Source organism: Drosophila busckii, chromosome 2R (genome assembly GCF_011750605.1).
Source record: "Drosophila busckii strain San Diego stock center, stock number 13000-0081.31 chromosome 2R, ASM1175060v1, whole genome shotgun sequence".
NCBI classification, from domain to species: domain Eukaryota; kingdom Metazoa; phylum Arthropoda; class Insecta; order Diptera; family Drosophilidae; genus Drosophila; species Drosophila busckii.
The window spans coordinates 18121167-18140210 of record NC_046605.1 but is presented as its reverse complement, the minus strand read 5'-3'; the positions used below and the strand labels follow the sequence as shown (position 1 = coordinate 18140210).

General features: G+C 37.3%; 2 protein-coding genes across 2 annotated transcripts; both read left to right on the top strand.

Annotated features, from left to right (window-relative positions):
- Positions 1–11625: 11625 nt before the first annotated feature.
- LOC108595515 (synaptic vesicle glycoprotein 2C) lies at positions 11626–13988 on the top strand. Its single transcript, XM_017980769.1, has 6 exons — positions 11626–11732; positions 11787–12111; positions 12165–12701; positions 13239–13383; positions 13440–13845; positions 13903–13988. Exons 1-6 carry the CDS (start codon positions 11687–11689, stop codon positions 13935–13937), a joined length of 1494 nt encoding a protein of 497 aa, XP_017836258.1. The 5' UTR covers positions 11626–11686; the 3' UTR covers positions 13938–13988.
- Positions 13989–16515: 2527 nt separating this feature from the next.
- LOC108595446 (extensin-1) lies at positions 16516–17401 on the top strand. The gene is made up of 2 exons (XM_017980679.1): positions 16516–16564; positions 16632–17401. The coding sequence occupies exons 1-2, from the start codon at positions 16562–16564 to the stop codon at positions 17322–17324; spliced, it is 696 nt and encodes a 231-aa protein (XP_017836168.1). The 5' UTR covers positions 16516–16561; the 3' UTR covers positions 17325–17401.
- Positions 17402–19044: the final 1643 nt, after the last annotated feature.

The window sequence follows — 19044 nt, the reverse complement described above, 5'->3', positions numbered from 1 at the left end:
TTATAATAAATATCGAAAAAGCACTAAAAAAAACTTTTCCAAGATGAGTCGTGCAATAGGAAAAATCTTCATTATGTTAATAATGATAGGTAAGAATTCTTGGGCGTTTTTTATAAAAATATTGTGGAAAATTGCTTAAAATATGAAGAAGATTTTTCAAATACGGATAAGGAGGTTAAGGTCTATTTTCATGATTCGTTAAAGAAATGTTTGATATATTTATATATAAAAATTCGGTTTTCCTTTTTTCTTAAATATACGTATACAAATTTAAAAAAAGTTTGTATTATATTTTAAATAAGACTCGAGACGTCAATTGCATTTTACCAAACCAACTTAATATTTCTAAACTATCTTTTGGCTACCGTAACCAAGGAGTAAACGTTTACTTTCTTACTTCATACTATAAGTAGAGTTAAGTAGTAAGCCTAATAGAATTAGTTGAGCTGGCAATGCTAAAATTGAGTACATTTATTAAAGCATTCTTTGATTAGTATTTTTTTTGCATAAAAGTTATAAAAAAAAAATAGCTAGCGGACCCGGTGAACTTTCTCTCGCCTCAACTTGACTTCATATAACTCGATACTTTACGTAAAGCGATTATTACTCTCGTGAACAGTGTTGTAAACTGCTGTGTATAAGTGACTGCTGTAAACGTTAACATACTGTACGTTAACAGTGACTTCACCTGTTAAGGCGCTAAAGACTTTTTTCTCTTGGCTATCCTTTAAAGCTAATTTTCGCATTAGGGCATTAATCTGCTTTAAATCACAATTATTCCGCCATTATCAGCTTGACTTAATTATAACACTTAAGCGTTGCCCATGAATGATCTTTCCCCCAGACCGACTGAGGACTGAGCGGGGTTCCACACCCCTGCAGCTTTTAGAGGCGACATAACATATAAAAGTTGATGTGCGTCGCGCGCATAAAACAAAATTTCAACTGCAATTAGTCCTGCGATTTAGCGTGCTCACGCCCGCTCTGTCTCACTGCTTCTTGCTTATGATAAAAACCATAAAAATTTTGCGCCAACATGGCAAATAATTTGGCTAACGACATTTTGTAACTAATGTCGAGCAACCGCAGCAGCAGCAACAACAACAACAATAACCATTAACACGCCCGCGTGCCGCAAACTCTTCTCCACGCCCCGTTTGGATAAGTGCAACAATGGCAACTGGTCATTAAAAGCACACCCCTTGCCCTATAAGGTTTTATTATAATGCCAACGCATAGGCCAAGTTTAAGTGGCCAAAACTCCGCTGTCCAGCCAGCCAAGCCAGCGTGTGCTACATGGCCACGTCCAATGACGTTGCCACTTAATTAGAAAAGTTTCGCTGCGCCACGAGACAAAAGCCATTGACAGCGACTAAAAGTTGTAAAAAACTGCATTTACACTTGCCAGCCAAATCGCGGAACATTCGACCAAAGACGAATAGCAAATATACTTCCACAGATGATTGATGCGACAGCAACAGAAAGTAATTAATATAATATAGTAAATGCGTTTTTGAAACTAACAATTGCCTTTTTTTTATATAATACATAACTTTAGTTAAATCTGAATTGATTTGAAAATTAAAAATTTCGAGTTTTTTGATAGTTATTTTTAATTATATTATATAAACGAGTCCGACCCCGCACCTTTAATCTTTTGTCGAAGCTCGTAATGAGATCAAGGAACATAGAACGTGATCACACTAGGTGAAGTTGCCACTGTAGGCAATAGTATACTTTTTAAACTATTATTTCAAGAAAAGAAACCTGATTGCACTATATCTCTTTCATTTTATATACATATATTTAGATTAAGTTTCCTCAGCGGTATCAGAAATCTTGTTTAAATTAAACTAATACAAAATGAAGGGTTTGTTATATAACATAGTTATAGTGGCTATAGCATTATAGAAAAGTTTTTAATGCACTCGATGACACAAACGGTCTCTCAGGCTTGCAAATCTTATAAACATTATAATAATTATAATCCATTATGTCGGTTTATTTTTTCTTCAATGAATTCAACTTGAAAATCGTCATGTATCGTTCTATTCCTGTACTTATTTTTATTTTTTAATAATTTAAATTTTTAATTAGCTTAATTTTATGCAGCATGCAACACCTTACACATTGTGCTGGCGACAAAAACTAATTTTTCTCTATCACGAGGGTTAAGAATTTAAAAAAAAATCATGCTTATACCAAAATCACTGACTGCCCCTGGTATGTGCGCGGCTCTACACTCCACAAGGATCTTACCTGCACACAGTGGAAGGAAATTGACGACACCACAAGCGGATATTGGGACGATTGATGAGGGCATCAGCTTGTTCAAGAACTTTTACTGCTAGACCTAAGAAGACTTCGCGGCAAGGGTATTACTACTATTGTAGTCGATGAGGATATCGTGCTAGGCTAAATTCAGTATAGGGCATCTCTATGCTGTTAGGTTAAAAATTCAGTACAATGTATGTAATATAATATATACATATTAAAAAAAAAAAAAAAAAAAAAAACCAAAATCACTAAAAAATTTAAATTTAAAAGGACAATGTGGAGACCAGAAGGTTTGGAAGTTGCAACTGCCTTTGAATACGATCGCGAGGCCACACGTCCCTTTGGCTGCCGCCGAGCAGTAATTATATTGTAAATAAGACTGGGCCGTTTGCTATACTAGTAGCTCACGTTTATTATACATAATGAACTTAATACATTTCAACCTATCTGTTGGCTAACATAACCAAGGTGAGCTAAACGTTTACTTTCTTACTTCTTCCTCTTATACATAGAGTTGTAAGCCTAAGCGTTACGAGGGCAAACGACGACTTTCGAGACACCACCCCCAGGACCTATATCCTAGTCCTATTACTGTTCCTCATTATAGTATTATTATATGTAGTATAGAATAGTATATAATTTCGTAAAGTATAAATAGGTTAAGCTGCCACATCGGTAGCAGTATGCCTATTTAAAGAACAAATGCATATCTGAGTAAATTGGAATTTTAAAATAAAATAAAATAAAAGCAAATCAGTCGCAGCTGGAAATGCTACAGTACATTTTCTAAAGACTACATATACTAGTGTTGCCACCCCATTGCAAAAATATTAAATTCAATTACTCGGAGGCTCTCTCAATTCCTGTAATAAAGCCACGCGCGCATTGGTGTAAAATTCATTCCGAAAACAAATACCCATCAATAAATGAATATGATATGTAACATTTATATTTGCAGTAATATAAGCACGCTTATTGCAACAAAGCCTTTGCATAGATATTTTTGGCACAGCTGTTCTCATTGTTATTGTATTTGCAATCTCTATGTGTGTGTGTGTGTGTGTGTGTGTGTGTGGGGCAAGCAGCTGTCGTTCAACATTTGGAGAGTTGTGCCTACATTTCGTTGGACTCATTGTAACTGACGATTGTTTGCTGCAGTCACAGTTCCAATTTCCAGCAATTTCGGCCTGCACCTTCCCCCTGCACCACAAGCTAAGTGCGCCACGTGAGTCGGCAACAGCCGTGCAAAAATTTCAATTGAAAGCATTGATAAGTCTATATCTTTGCCTCAATTTGAGTTCACACACACTCAGGCATACGTTTTGTTTACAATAACAAGTGAGCAAAAGGCTTTTTTTTTTTGCTGCGCGCATGTTTGTGGCAGCATTGCTGGCGGGCGAGTTTGACAATGAGAGGCACAGCCTTGTGGCATTGCTAGACTGGGAGGGGGTGGGGGAGGCCGTAGCGTGGTCTTGTTGCCTCGTGCCGCGGCTTTTGTTGACATTCGCTTGTTCTCGTTCTCGGGTGTGTAGCCAGGTACCCACGTAGAAGCAATTAATTGGAAAAATGTGCAAATAGAGTCGTGCGGGTGGCGTCTGTTGACATAACCTCCATTGCAAAAGTTGGACATACATTTATTTTTTTCTTCTTTTTTTTTTTGCTTGTCATTCAGTCCATAAGACACTGTTGATAACAGGCATTAAATAGTCCCATGCTAATAGCTGCATATTTAGCAAAAGCCACTTCAAAAAAGAGTAATAAAATAAGTGATTCTGAGGTAGACCGAATATACAAAAACTTAGTTTATTATTGTTGTATATACATATGTATGTGTATATATGGGCCAGAGATGTAAAACAATTGGATGCATTTTTCGATTTCTCATTCCAAAGCAGCCAATTGAAATTCTGAAAGTGCTGGAAAAGTAAAATCAAAACATAAATTTGATCAATTTAATTATCGACTTTTAAGTAATTTTTTTCTGATTGGTGATGAAACAGAAAATTGTTTTTTTTTTAGTCTGTCTCTCTGTCTATAAATAAGTAAATTGGATAACAGAAGTAGCACTACTGGAAAGAAAATAAATTGTTTTGTTTGCTTAATATTACCATCCAGCAACATGTTCAATCAGAAATTAAATAGACGAATACGCAAAGAAGGAGATAATGAAAAACGCCAGTAGATTAACTATCTAGCACAAACGAGGAAAAACCCCACAAGCATCATAACAAAAAAAAAATTCAGAAAACATAAATTGGGTAAAAAGTTACCACTAGCAAAAAAAAACAAGCAAGGAAAACAACTTGATAGGTTTTTCCTAACTTACTACAACTCGTACATAACAATTTTTTTAGTTGATTGGAAATAAAAAGACATTAAATATAAAGAGGGCTTTTAATGAGCTGCATAGGTTTTTAAAATTTATATATAAATAAGCAATATATATTTGAACTGCATAATTTTTCGACAAGCCTCAAGAGGATTACTATTAGATACCAATTATTAGAAAAATACATGACAACTTTTTAAGCGGTGAGCAATGCATTGGATAATTTGTTGGATATCGATGAGGAACCTGAACAAGAAATGTGGTAGCAGCAACAGCCCGATAACACATTTGATTAAAAAGTTCAAAAATACTTTAGAAAAAAAATGTAGGTTTCAGTTCCGTAAATAAGGAGGAACAACGTATGATGACGTTATATCCTTAATTTCTTAAATAACTTGGGCAATCCAATTGGCTATAATAATAATAAATGAAAAACTAACTTTTCTTCACTAGATTGAAACTCAAATTAAGCACATAAATTTAATTTCAGTTGTTCTAATAGATTAATTAAATAGTTGAATAAATATAAACAAAATTATTGAATAAATATTATTAAAAAAGAAAAATAAAAAAAAATGGTGAATCTGTATTTAAAAATGTTTTTTCTAAATGTACGTAGTCAAACTATGTCCGCATGCTTAAGCGTTCAAATAATAATGAAAATTTCTTCAAAATTTCAGAATGTTCGATATATTCCACCACTATAATGTGGAGGTTGGACGACTACGAGTTGCATCGTTTCAGGGCTGCCAGTTTCGCTGATTTCCAGACAGATTTGGTTATTTTAAAATAACTGCTATAAAATTCAAATATACATTTACTGAGTTCATTTACATGATTATATACTTGTATATAAATTTATATAAGCTTTGAATATATTGCAACCAGAAGTTGCCACACAAATCTCAATTAGGGAGCAGCAAGAATGATTTTATTTATTTTGAGTTTGATTTTAAATTCAGTAATACCCCAGTATGTTTTTATAAAAATATATAGGACTAAAATAAATCTAGCTATACATATGTATATGCAAATAGGCGTAACTAGTTTACACCTTGTGGTGTCTTAAAAAACTCTCAACTAACAGTTACTTAGCATGCGATCGCTGCCAAAAACTGGCAGTGTCTAGACTCTAGACGACTGAGGACTGTTGAAATTCAAGTCGTGGCGGCAACAAAAGTGAAAGAAATGGGTAAAACAAAATCAAAGCAATTTGTCAGAGCCGCAAAAACAAGCAAATTAGCTGCTGTTCCGTTCCGGAGGAGCTGAAGGAGTTTCGCCGTGGGCCAGGAGACAGGATGAGCAGTAAACGCTGCCTGTCAGTGACAAGTACTGCGACTGTCAAACGCAAAAGCAAGTGAAACCAAAACCAATTGGCGGCTTAGAAAAATGCAAACGAATTGGGCTTGAATTTGATTGTGGAGTGGTGGAGTGGCTGAGAGTTTGTTCCAACATGCAGCTTGGCGGCAGCAGCAGCAGCAGCAGCAGCAGCAATTGAAAACTCATTGACAGTTGACAATTGAGAAGACACACACACAACAAGCGTTTTGAAGCGTGCAACGAGGCAAGCCAGCGGGGAAAATCAAACTCAATTGCAGTTACATTGCTAAAGAAAATCCACAGCTCGTCAATGACAACAGACAACAACATAACAGTTGTTGTTGTTGTTATTCATTTATTGTTTGTATATTTTTTTGCTTGTGCTTTCGGTTTGATTGTCTGCGACGTTTTCCATTTGAAATTGTCAGCAGCAATTGATATGCATTTGCTATTGATTGCCTGCAGCTATCCCCCAGGCAAATTGAAATTGCATAGATAATTTGCATTTAAATTTATGTTTACGCTTATGTTTATGCTTATTAACGCAAACAAACAATTAAAATCGCTGGCTGAGAGCGCAGCAAGCAAACAGACAAATTGCTTGGCGATTTACAAAATAAATTGCAGCACAGTCCAACGCGCCGACAATGCATTCTGCATTCTTTTTATTTTCCATTTTTATTTTAACTATGTAGAAATGTTTTTGATTTGAAATTTAATGCACGTACTCAATGAAGAAATTCCAACAGCAGCGCATTAGCAGACATGCCCTCAACAGAGTCCAGAGTCAGCTGTAAATGGGCTGTCGATGGGGGGCGGGGGCATGGGCTAGCCGCTGTGGCTGCCAATTGCTTTTCAACATATTTGATGCGATGCAATGGCTGATGGGCGATGGGCGATGGCATCGAAGACTTTCGACATTTTGCAACTTGGCCACGTACAAAAAACGTTGGCAGCAAAGTGCAAAATCAACAGTCTACAATAAAAGCAGAAGCAACAACAAAACCAAGGCGCATACATAACGTGTGAGCGAGAGCAAGTATACGCCATGTTGACCGAACAACAAACATCAAATGTAATCGCAGCTAATAAGAAAACTAAGCAGATCCTTGCAGGTCACGATTTACGCTCGTTTCGCATTCGATTTGGATTTGTGCGATGCGCCATTGCCAAGCACCAATAACTGCCAATGCAACGAACCGAACAGTGGCCAAGACACAAAAACAAAATAAAAATTAAATAAAAAATAGAAATGCAAAAATAAATTTGTTTTGTTGATTTATTTTTTATGCATTGTTTTAGTATTTACTTGTTTTTCCCAATTTTGTGCACCACTGTGCGCACTGGACCTTCGTTGCCTGCCATGTCAATGGACATTTAATGGCGTGCGCCATTATGCACCGCATCAAATGCACCAAATACGCTTCGTTGGCAATAAATGCTGCATGTGGCAAGGTCTCAGTCTCAGCCTCAGCCTCGCTTAAGTCTTGGACTTGGCTTAGTCTCGCGCTAGTTTCTCGTAATTTTTCGTAAATTTCTACACGTACTTGCATTCCATCTTCGTCGCCATAGACGCAGCCCAGTCTCGGTCGCAGTCTCAGTCTCAGTTTGAGTCTCAGGCTTGTAGTAATGGCATAACCTTTGAATAAAATTAGCATTATCAGCAGCGCACACTTTGGCGGCCAATGGATTTCGGCTGGCAGGGCCAGGTGTACACCCAGGCCAGGGGCAATCAAAGAGTACGGGCAGCAATAAAAATACTCGTTGCGCCATATGATGCGAGTTGCCATTAAGATTTAAGCTCAAGCCAGCACAAATTTAAGTTTAATTTAAAAGTTGCTCTGCCAACTACTTTTTTTTTCTTTTTTTTTTTGGGGCCACACATCAATTACGTATACGTATTATGGACGCCGCCAACGCGCAATGCAAAACTAATTGGTGGAAAATTAAGTTTTTGCACAAAAATGTTGCGCAAATTGAAATGCAATCGAGGCAAAGCGGATTATTGAAAAACTTTTATGATTGAATTTTGTGGCCCTAGCCCAAAAAGCGCAACCCAAAACTTACTGCTGAACAGATAGTATGTCTGTGTGTGTGTGCCTGTGTGTGTGTGTGTGTGAGGCACATGTGCGACCTACAGTGCTTATGTATGCGTACTTTTATCGAATGTTTGCCAAAAAGGCCAAGCAGAGCCTTTTGAGTTTCGGTCTGGGCTCGGTCTGGGGTTCTGGCAAGCGTTACAACGATTTATATTTTGCTACTTTCGCTATAAAATATAAATATGCAATAAAACAAAACGACGACAGGCCAAACATACGCTCTCAACTCGACTCGCCTCGACTCGAGTCTCGACTCTCGACTCCAAGCAGTTTGGCTAGAGCGGAGAACGAAGACATAAACTGGGAAATATGGCGCATTTGGCATGGGCAACGGCAAACCGAAGGCAAGACAAAGGCATTTCTAAATGGCAGTAGCTAAAAGACATGCCAACACGTGAGTTAACTGCATGAAGAGTCTACGGGGCGTATACGTATCGCATTGTTGTGCTAAATTGCGCGCTCAGCTGGCGCACGACTTGACTGCATTTCGCATGCAACCGAAACGCTACGACATGAACGCTTTATGAAGCGCACATATGCTGCACCACCACCACTAAGGGTGGGTGGTGCTGTCTGCAAAGCAATAAAAAATGAAAGGCTTCACTTTGGAGCAGGCAGCGGGGCGGTCCCCAGGCAAATCACTGCAGTTGCACATAAAGCAAATCGTTTGGCATTTGTTTTTCCAGCACACACAATGATTGCCCCCCAAAAGAAAAAAGCGACGACAGATGAGCTATAATGGCAAATGGGTTTACAGAAATATTGCCAAGCAAAGTAAATATGTGTAGGCAAATATTTATGCGCTTCACTTGCAGCTGCTCGCTGCTCTTCCCCCATATGCAGGTGACCCAATCTGACCCTTTTAGACAACTTTTGAGAGTGAAAGTTTCTTATCATAATTTACAAGACAATTAGCCAGACATGGGCCTGCTGCAGTCTTCGATACGAGCGACCATATCGTTTCATAGCAAACTTTGTCTGCGTTGTGTTCTGAGAGCTACTTAAAGTTTACAGCCATTTGTTCGACAGTGGGTGGGGTGGGGTGGTGTTCTGGGGCCAGTTGCCAGACAATACTCGTAATTAGCCAAATTTATTGTAATTAGGCGCGCACGCACATGCAACATGAAGCGACCAACCGCACTTGCCCCAAACATGTGGCCCTCGACTTTGTCTTTACTATAGCATAATTATTATCATTACCCACTGTATATAGCTATATGGGTGTGTGTGTGTGTGTGTGTGTGTGTAGCAGTCACATGTGTGCGTACGAGCTGAGAACGCATTTAATTGCACAAAGCAGCATTCACAGTTGCCTGAGCTCTTAGTGACTTTTTAAATAATTCAGTTTGCCGTAAGTGCCAAGGCTGCTGCTTCTACTACCGGCATATGGCCACTACAGTTAGCTGTAAGTTGGTAAGCCTCATGCAGTCGAGTCACGTCACACGGCATGTCGCTAATTTTTCTACCTTTTTTTTACTTTGTTTACACAGTGACGCTCTGGCAAAAGTTTCACTGCAGTGCGTTTGAAAAATTAGCGAGCAGTGCTTTAAGAATTATTTAGCAACACTATTAAACACAATAAATATTATTATATCTAAATCAGTTTTGCTATATTGCTAGGAAAAAATATAGTAATTATTATTGATAACCCAGAAAATAAATTACGCCATCAACCTAAAGATTTTACATAATATATTATTTAGTATTGAACCTAACAATAGTAGAATTAGCTACGCTACGAATTTGCAATTCCTTTCTTTAAAAGTTTTGTAATCCTAAGAATAAAATTCAAATGTTAAAGTAAGCTTATTGTAAATTTTGCATTTTTAAAAATTAAAAAATAAATTAATTAAGCTTTTAAAAATTGAGTAGAAATAAAAATATGAAAATAAATAATAGATTTAAAGCCTAACAGTTTTATAATTATTAAAACTTTTATCAATTTTCCATAAGCAATTCCTTGCACTAAAGTTTCGCTAGTCTAAAAAATAGTTTAAAAATTCGCTTTGAGTGCTTAAAAAGTGACAACAAATGGGCAAAGAAGTCAAAATAAAAACGTTCGAGGCACAAAGTACAGTCAACACAACGAGCGCTTAGTTGGCGTGGGGTGGGGGGCATTGTATGGGGTATGAGAAAGAAAAAAAGTGCAGCATACGGCACGGCGCACGTTTTCTTTTGTAAACTTTATTATTTCGTGTTAAAAGTAAATAAACCTATGCGGGTCTGCCTCCGAACCCGCTGACGCCAACGTGGCCACACTTAAGTGAAATACTAGACGGGGGACAAGCTCACACATGCGTTTTAGTTTTTAAGGCTTAAGGGGGGGATTGGGTATTGGGTGGTGGGCACGGCGTGACACAAAGTCTTTGGCATTGTTTGCCATTTGCGGTGGCTCTTGCCATCGTTGCCATCGTTGAGCTGTCAGCCAGCCAGTCCAAATTGAAATTGGACATTAGACGTACACACAACGGCACAACAAAATGGCAGCTGTTGGTTTTGCACTGAAGAAGACTCACTCTCTCGCCAGCTCTCTTTCTTTCTCACGCTTTTTCTCTGAGTGTGTGTGTGTGTGTGTTGACAACTAGTGACTGCGAGTGTCCCAGTGCCTGTCTGACTGCCTGCCTGCCTGCCTTCCAGTCCTGCATGCCACACTCATTGTGAATGACAACGCCCCTGGTACGTGATTTCATTTCCTTTCGCCTTTGTGAACTGCAACTCGTAACGTTTCAACGAAGTTGCAAGTTACGATTCCAACAGCACTCCACTCAGACTTCTCTCTCTCTCTCACTCTCTCTCTCTCTCTCTCACACACACACACATATATTTTTATTTTTGACGCTACTGCTCCTTTTGGCTTTGCTTTGAGTGCCAAAAAGACAAAACTCTGTCTAACTGCCAACAGTATATGCTAACTATATATGAACATACATAACTCTATTGGGGGTAGCTGCTAGAGCTAAATCAGCAGCTTATCATATTTCATTTAAAACAAGTTGCGTTGCTCTGGTTGGATGCCTGGGCTTCATTGTTTGTTTTATATTGACAGGTGGCTTCATCAACAGCGTATCAAATTTACTATGAAAATTTCTGTAAAAGTAAAGTTGTGTCTTGGCATTTTTTCTACTCCTCGCGGCTTTCAAAATATGACAAAAACTTATGTCGCATTAATTAAGAACTATTAGCAGTCATGCTCATAAATTAACTAAATATATAATAGCTTTAAAATTGAATACTCTCCTGTTTAAGCAATCATCAGAATCTTAATTTTTTTATAATACGCAGTCGAAGTTCAGCTTAGAATTTACTCTTCATTAAAAAAGGTAAATTGATTTAACATTGATGATTAAAATTTAAATAAAAATTCTGCATTAGTAATAATACTCTCTCAATTATATGCTGGCTACGTCCATGTGTCATTAGTTTTCAAATCTTCTGGTAATATAGATAAATTCCTAATTGACCCAAACCTTTAAAAATATAATCTTATTAGCTGAGACACGATATTTAAATTGGATTCACATAAAAAGTTACGTTATTAAATTTTATTCTGACTTATCTCTCGAAGTTCTATGAGTAGTTCATATCTTTAGCTTGCTTGCTTTGCTATTACAATCAAATTTCAAATATAATTGCATTAATATTGTAGCTAAATTTCATCAAGATGAACGTGGGTTTAAATGAGTTTGATGTTGTAATGGAACAAATTGGTAACTATAGATATATATGCAACGATTTGAATATATATATATATATGGCTGTAGGTTTTGGTAAGGTGCATTGCTATATAATGTTAACTCTCGGCTGTTGCCAGATGTTAACTATACACGAAACCATGGGCATGGGTATTATTGCACCCGCTGCAGTCTGCGATTTACACATGAGCCTGGTCCAACTGGCAACAATAACGGCATCAGCATTTCTGGGTATCGTATGTTCGTCCTATTTCTGGGGCTACATAGCGGATAAGATGGGACGAAGATGGATTCTGATGCGTACGATTTTATTAAGTCATTTGTTTTCTATTATGTCCATGTTTATGGTGGATTTTACATACTTTTTTGTTATGCGTTTCATAACTGGCATATTGTAAGTAAGTTACTCTTATTAGCATTAGAAATGGACGCAATCTCAGTCTTTAGCGTAGCAGGTCCAAGCTTTGTGGCCGTCACTTATCTAAGCGAATTCTGTAGTCGTCAAATGTTGGCGCGTACAGTGACTCACATGTATATGTTCACGGGCTTTGCTATGTTCTATACACCTTCGTGGGCTACGCTGTTTCTAACTTCGAGTATAATGGATTTCGACATTCCGCTCTTTGGCAGCTTGACACTACGCCCATGGCGACTCCTGGGCTGTCTGTTTATGTTGCCTGGTGTGGTTGCATTCTTTATGCTGCTCAGAATGCCCGAGAGTCCCAGATTTCTGTTCATGATTGGTGATATGAAACAAGGTATGTCAGCAATGGACTGGATTAGTGTAAAGAATACAGGACATCCATTGAATCCGGAGCAAGTGGCTTTGATGCAAAGGTTCCACGAGAAAACGGAAGTAAGGCGTCAAAAACGTGGCAGCAATCTAATGCAAACTATGCTCAATGATGCCATGCCCCTCTTCCGAAAACCCTATGTGGGCATGTATGTGGGCAGCTGCTATGTTATGTTCAGCTTGGGATTGGTGTAAGTTTCATGCAGAGTCAACATTTCTACATAAGCAACATTTTGTTCTGGCAAAGAAATGTGCTGAGTTCAATTCTTAAATTTACTATTAGTTTGAATTCCACTTAAATTGAGTTTATAATGAATATTTTATTTTCATTGTGCTAATTCATCCCTTCATTGTGACAGAAATTCTGAATTGACTTAATTATTAAATCTTAAATCACAAAATCTTACAATAAGAATTATTTGTTTAATTAAACTCTTAAATTTACTGAGTTTTTACACTTAGGTTGCGTTCAAATTGGATTCTATTTTGCTTGAAGCAAACTTTTTACTTAATTTCCAAACTAAATTTAAAATAAAACCAAAGAAATTGGAATTAAGCTAATTTAGAGAAGTAACAATTCTGAATTGACTTAATTATTAGATTTTAAATCATAAAATCGTAGAATAAGAATTCTTCTTCAATAAGAATTCTTCTTCAGTTGCTTATATAGAACGTTTGCTTTACTCTTAATCTTCTGTCTATTTACAATACCCTTTCTTCAAATACAGCGCACATGGTGTTGGCATTTGGTTTACAGCAATGCGTAATAGATCAAATATGCGAGAGGATAGTATTGTTGACTTGACTGTCTGTAAAATTCTGTTCAATAAGTCGCCGCGACATTTTGAAGACACTGAGGATGATATTGTAATGGTAAGTGGCACACTATATTTTCAAATAGAATAAGTCTAGCTCTTGTACATCTCTAGGCATGCAACGATGGCTTCAAGGGATTTAACGATTCTCTGATATTGGCACTAACCTATATTATTATATACAATATATTCTGGTTTATGCTCTTCTTCTTGCCGCGCAAGCCGATCTTTATTGCTGCTCTGATTATTTCATCTTCGTGTGGATTTGCTTTGATTTTCATCACTGGACATTGGCTGCAGCTATTCTGCTTTATTCTCTTTATAGCATTACCCGGTGTTGTCATAAGCTTACTTGGCGGTGCTCTTCTGGAATTTGTACCCACTTACCTGCGAGCCAAGGCGCTGTGTATTAGCTTGATGTGGTGTCGATGTGGCGCAGCGATGGGCACCACCTTAGTTGGCATTTATATTGAAAAAAATTGTGAAATGACTATTTTATTGATTGCCATATTCCCAATGCGTAAGTTGAAATAACATAATATTAATCCTTAAATATATAACATACTTTTATCCACAGTTTCTGCCAGTATTGAAGGATTTTTGCCACTGTAAATTAAAAATGTAGTTAGTTTAATAGCTGAATAAATTTTAAAATGTACCATAAATACCTTTTAAATAAAAAATAAATTAATTAAAAATTATAAAATAAATAAAAATTGTATATGTGGCTTATTGCTGATATCGTTAATAATGAATACCGTGAACATTTCTGTTATTTCAAATTGACAGTAATTTATTTAGCTAAAGTTTGAATTCAAAATTTGTATTTTCCGTCCCTGGTTATAAATATATATGTTGAACTTATATTTAAATTCAAAATTGGCCAACATGAATTTATAAATATATATGATGTATTAGCTAAACAAATATTATCGAAATTAAAGAAGCGGGAAAAATAAGTTAAACGTTTCTAACTATTTAAGCTACGAAAATTAAAATGTTAAACTTATATTTAAATTCAAAATTGACCAACACGAATTTAAGGCTTAGTCTGTGTCGTGTAAACTTAAATATAAAAAACAAACAAATATTGAATTAGTCGTTATTCCAATTTGTGGCATAATCTTATAAACCTTACACATTTTCATAAAATATCATTAGATATTATCTTATATGATAATTGACAAGAAGAAATACAAAACACAACACGAATTGGTGACATCATTTGGCAATGAAGCATAAATTTAATCGCCTAAATTAAGCACTTAATGCTATAACAATAATATTCAAAATGAATTCAAAACAAAAGCCAAACCCTATAAGCATAAACTATGTTTAATAAAGACATACTATAAAAATGAAAACGCAGCCAGCTAATTACAAAAAACAGAAACTCAGCATGAAGATCTTTAACCGGTTTGCTCCAAGCCTTAAGTAAATAAATCATTTACAAGACCGAGACTCATCTGCCTAATGGCTAATTAAGACTTTGTAAACAAAATGAGCAAACAAGAATAAAGAAAAAAAACCAGAAGCTAGTAAAAGTAATGGGGAAAAGTAAACGCAAAGTCAAGGGCAATTAGTATTAACATAAACATAAACCTTATTATTAAAATGCAATAAAACTATTTTAGTTTATGTTTAGCAAACAAAAGAGCAACAAATTGTAGCAATAATTACGAATATGATGAATATTTCTGCAGATAACTATGTAGCTTCAAAAAAAAAAGTGGGACAATCATAACTGCGCGCAAGTCAAATACGTCGGAAGATATTGAGAACGCGTTTGCCATGCAAATCTTTGCTCATACTCACACACACACACACACACACACACGCACATATTTACATAGACAAACAGTCAGACTTATAAATTTTTGTGAGCATTGAGTGGAAGCAAATAAAATGTTAAATCATTTTTTTGCTTTTTCTTTTTCTTTATTTTTATTTATTTTTTCCTCTCGTTTTAGCTAGTCATATACACAGCTAAATTAAACAACAAGTTTTTTTCTATACACTCGGGACCATGAATTTGTTTGAGGGTTGGGCTTGTGGCTTTTGTTTACACTTGGCTTAAGTCATTGTGAGTGCCCTGGACCTGGGACAAGACCAAACACTGACACGACTCAAGACAAGCTGATGATGTATCCAACTGATAGATTTAATTTGTGGCTGCAATTTAGCTCAAGTCAAAGCAATGACACTGAGGCTGAATTAAGGCAAAGTCATAAATAATTCAAATTGTAGCGCTAAACGAAGAAGCATTTTTAAATATTTATGCACGCACGTGTGAGCAAATAATTTATTAAGTTAGAAGAAAACAAAGCAAAGAAAAAAAGTATTTTAAATTTAATTTAATGTTTTAAATTGCCGGATGTGTTTTTATACGAATTATTTTATTTGCTTTAATTAATACTACAATTAATATTAACCAAAGTCATACAAAAAATACGGAAAACATTTAATGCTTAGGCTTCAAAATAAAAACCAATAAAAACAAATTAAATTTTTAAGTACTTTTTGCTTCCTTTAGGCGCGCCCCTAGCATAAATTATTAGCAGATGATTCAGACAATAGGCTAACTATGAATATAACCTTCAGTTCAGCTGTCGGCGCCAACACCAATATAAATTATCAAAAGTCATATCATTAGCAGCGACTTCAGTGCACTTGTCGAGAACAATTAAAGTCTATAGAACGAGTTTTTATGTTGGCTACTCCAGAGGTTAACAGACTCTGCTAGATAAGCTAATCAATGGAATACTTTAATCTCAGACTAAAACTAGTTGGCTGCATAATTCGTTTAGAACAATCAACTGGCAAATTAAGTTGGAAAATTTGCAAATTTCCGGCTTGTTGTTGTGACGAGCAAACTGTCAAAAAAATATTTAAAGCGTTACGTTAATCTTATAATTAATAATAATAAAATAAATATGCTTCACACATTAATGCATCAAATACAATTTGATGGCATAAATTAAAGCAGCCGCTAATAAATTCTAAAGCAAACAAGTCGCTGGGCCTTTAAGCCAATTAACTCTGCCGATTGCTGATTGCCAACTACGCCGAGCATCGCATCAGCTGTTTAACTATACGATATTATAAATTCCGAGTTTGGCAACAGCAAAAAGCGCAGAGCTTTCAGGTCTTTGGTATAAATACTTTGAGCCCAGGCCACAACAGACAGAAGCAATTCAAACGCTTGTGGATTAACAATAAACTGAGTGGCAATCAATATGGTAAGTTCCAAGAGCAGTGACGACTGCTGGATGAATCCTTAGCTAAGTGTGTCTTTTGTTTGTGCAGAAGTTCGTCATTGTAGCCGTTGCCTTCCTGGCATTCGCCAGCGCTGATGTCTCCCATTTGGGTTACAACTATCAGGCGCCCGCTCCCGTGGCCGCCGCTCCAGTGCACTATGAGGCACCCGCTCCAGTGCACTTCGAGGCTCCAGCTCCCGTTCATGTAGAGGCTCCAGTCAACTCCTACATCCCACCTCAGCAGCAGCAGCAGGTGTACCAGCAGGCCGCTCCTGCTCCAGTTCACATTGAGGCACCCGCTCCAGTCTACCACCCAGCTCCAGTCTACCAGTCTGCCCCTGCCCCAGTGCATGTGGAGGCTCCAGTCAACTCTTACATTCCTCCCGCACCCGTGCACCATCATGTGTCCGCCCCAGCTCCAGTCCACTTTGAGGCACCCGCTCCAGTCTATCACTCTGCACCCGCTCCAGTGCACGTTGAGGCTCCAGCTCAGGTTTACCAGCCAGCTCCCGCCCCCGTTCATGTTGAGGCTCCAGTCAACTCCTACATCCCACCCGTGCACCAACATCATGTTGCCGCTCCCGCTCCAGTCTACCAGCCTGCCCCCGCCCCAGTCTACCACTCTGCTCCCGCTCCCGTCCTCAGCTCCCAGCAGGCGATCGAGGAGATTGAGCAGCCCTCAGCCGATGGCTACCGCTACAAGACTGTGCGTCGTCGCGTCTACCGCCGCAACCGCCTGTAAATATTTCCCCTAGGCCCCTATCGCTACCTAATGAATTTCCCTTGATATTTCTTATAGAAAAATAATAAAATACAGAAAACCACAAGTCTGAGCAAATTGTTTTCCAATCAGAGTTAAAAGTTCCAATCAACTGCAGCAGTCACTTTGCTATAATTTTCCTTTTCTTTTTGCTTGCGAAATTTATGAAAGCGAAAGAAAAATCAAGTGGCTATCGGGACAGATAGGAAGAGTTGTGGAACGTCAAGAAGTTGCAAGCTAGTTGCCAATGGCGCGCTCATTTGTTCCCCAAGGCATGCGGCATGCGGCATGCACTCACATTTATCACAGAATTTATGGCCTGGAATGAGCTTTGATGATGTGGAAATTTTCCTCGTTACGTGGCGCAGTCGATTTAAAAGTTTACCAACCTCTCAAGGAGCGAAAGAGAGAGAGAGAGAGAGATAGTTGGCATTGGCCTCATCAGACAGCAGCAGCAGCAATAACCACTGACCACTTGTGGCTGCCACTGATGCTAACAAGTGGCGTACCCAGGATACAGGACACGAGTCGAAGTCGAACTCCAGACGGCAGAAAATGAGCAAGTAATTGCGTTGACAGCAGCGGCGTCTTTACGATTTGATTAGGGAAATGCTGTCTGATAGCAAAAAAAAAAACTCCCACTCTCTCTCTCTCTCTCTCTCCGTTTCTCTCTTTTTCATTTACAGTGCAGACCACAAATAAAAAAAGATACGTTGCCAAATTAATTATGTAATTAAAACAAAACATTTTCTTGTTGCTGTTATATAAATATTTTACTTTTTAAGCCTAGCCACAGCCAACCGCAGTATGTGGAGAGACAGCCGCCGCCGCCGTCGTTGCTGAGCTGATTTTGTTAATTGCATTCTGGTCAAATATTGGCAGCTCAATTAAATGAATTAAAATTGCGCATACGCATGAACACAAACCAAATTTAAATAGAAAAAAAATGTACCATGATATGTACAACTAAAGTTTGAAGCAACAAACTTTTTAATACACTTGTCACTTCACACTTTAGATGGCACATGTAAAATGGTATTAAATAGCATAAGTCCAATTTATTTTCAGAAAATAATTAAAAAAAAATGTCAAAGTCTATAAAAAGGAAAGTCTAAAGTATTTAAAGTAAAGTAAAGTAACTTTACATAAGAATCTTTAATCAACATTTGTTTGTAGCTGAGTAGCAGTTCTCCACAGTTTCAAATCAAGAAAGAAGCATACCCAATAATAAATGTGTCACCTCAGTGGCATGTATGAGAACTTTGATTAGGGACTGGAGCTCATTTTTCGTCGGTCTCTCGAACTCGAACATAGCGTAAGCTCAAATAAACGCAAATACAAACCAAAGAAGTCGACACGCCCTGAGCGGAAGAAGAGCTGCAAATGTAGCGAAATGTAAACATTTCTACATTTGGACAAACATTGTGCCTACATTTTATTTTAGCAGCCGATAGGCGGATAAACTATATCCGCTTAATGTTGAAAAATTAAAGTAAATGTTCCTGTTCGGTGTTGTATTTCAAACATATAAGTAAAAGTTGTGTGTACTACGGAAACAAGAAAATAGTAATATTATAAAATTATATTGAAACATCCCATTAGTACAAATTACAAAAGTTACGGAAGGGAATAATTTATTTAGGTTTTAGAGGAATAGGAAAAAATTTTGTGTTTCAAAATCAAACTCAATCCGTTTCGACTA

What these genes read in the sequence shown, in the direction of transcription:
- LOC108595515 (XM_017980769.1), top strand. Translation starts at nt 11,687, where the DNA reads ATGAACGTGGGTTTAAATGAGTTTGATGTTGTAATGGAACAAATTG. An exon ending in CGTTTCATAACTGGCATATT is followed by an intron (nt 12,112 to 12,164) that starts GTAAGTAAGTTA and finishes CTCAGTCTTTAG; the next exon opens with CGTAGCAGGTCCAAGCTTTG. An exon ending in GATTGCCATATTCCCAATGC is followed by an intron (nt 13,846 to 13,902) that starts GTAAGTTGAAAT and finishes TTTTATCCACAG; the next exon opens with TTTCTGCCAGTATTGAAGGA.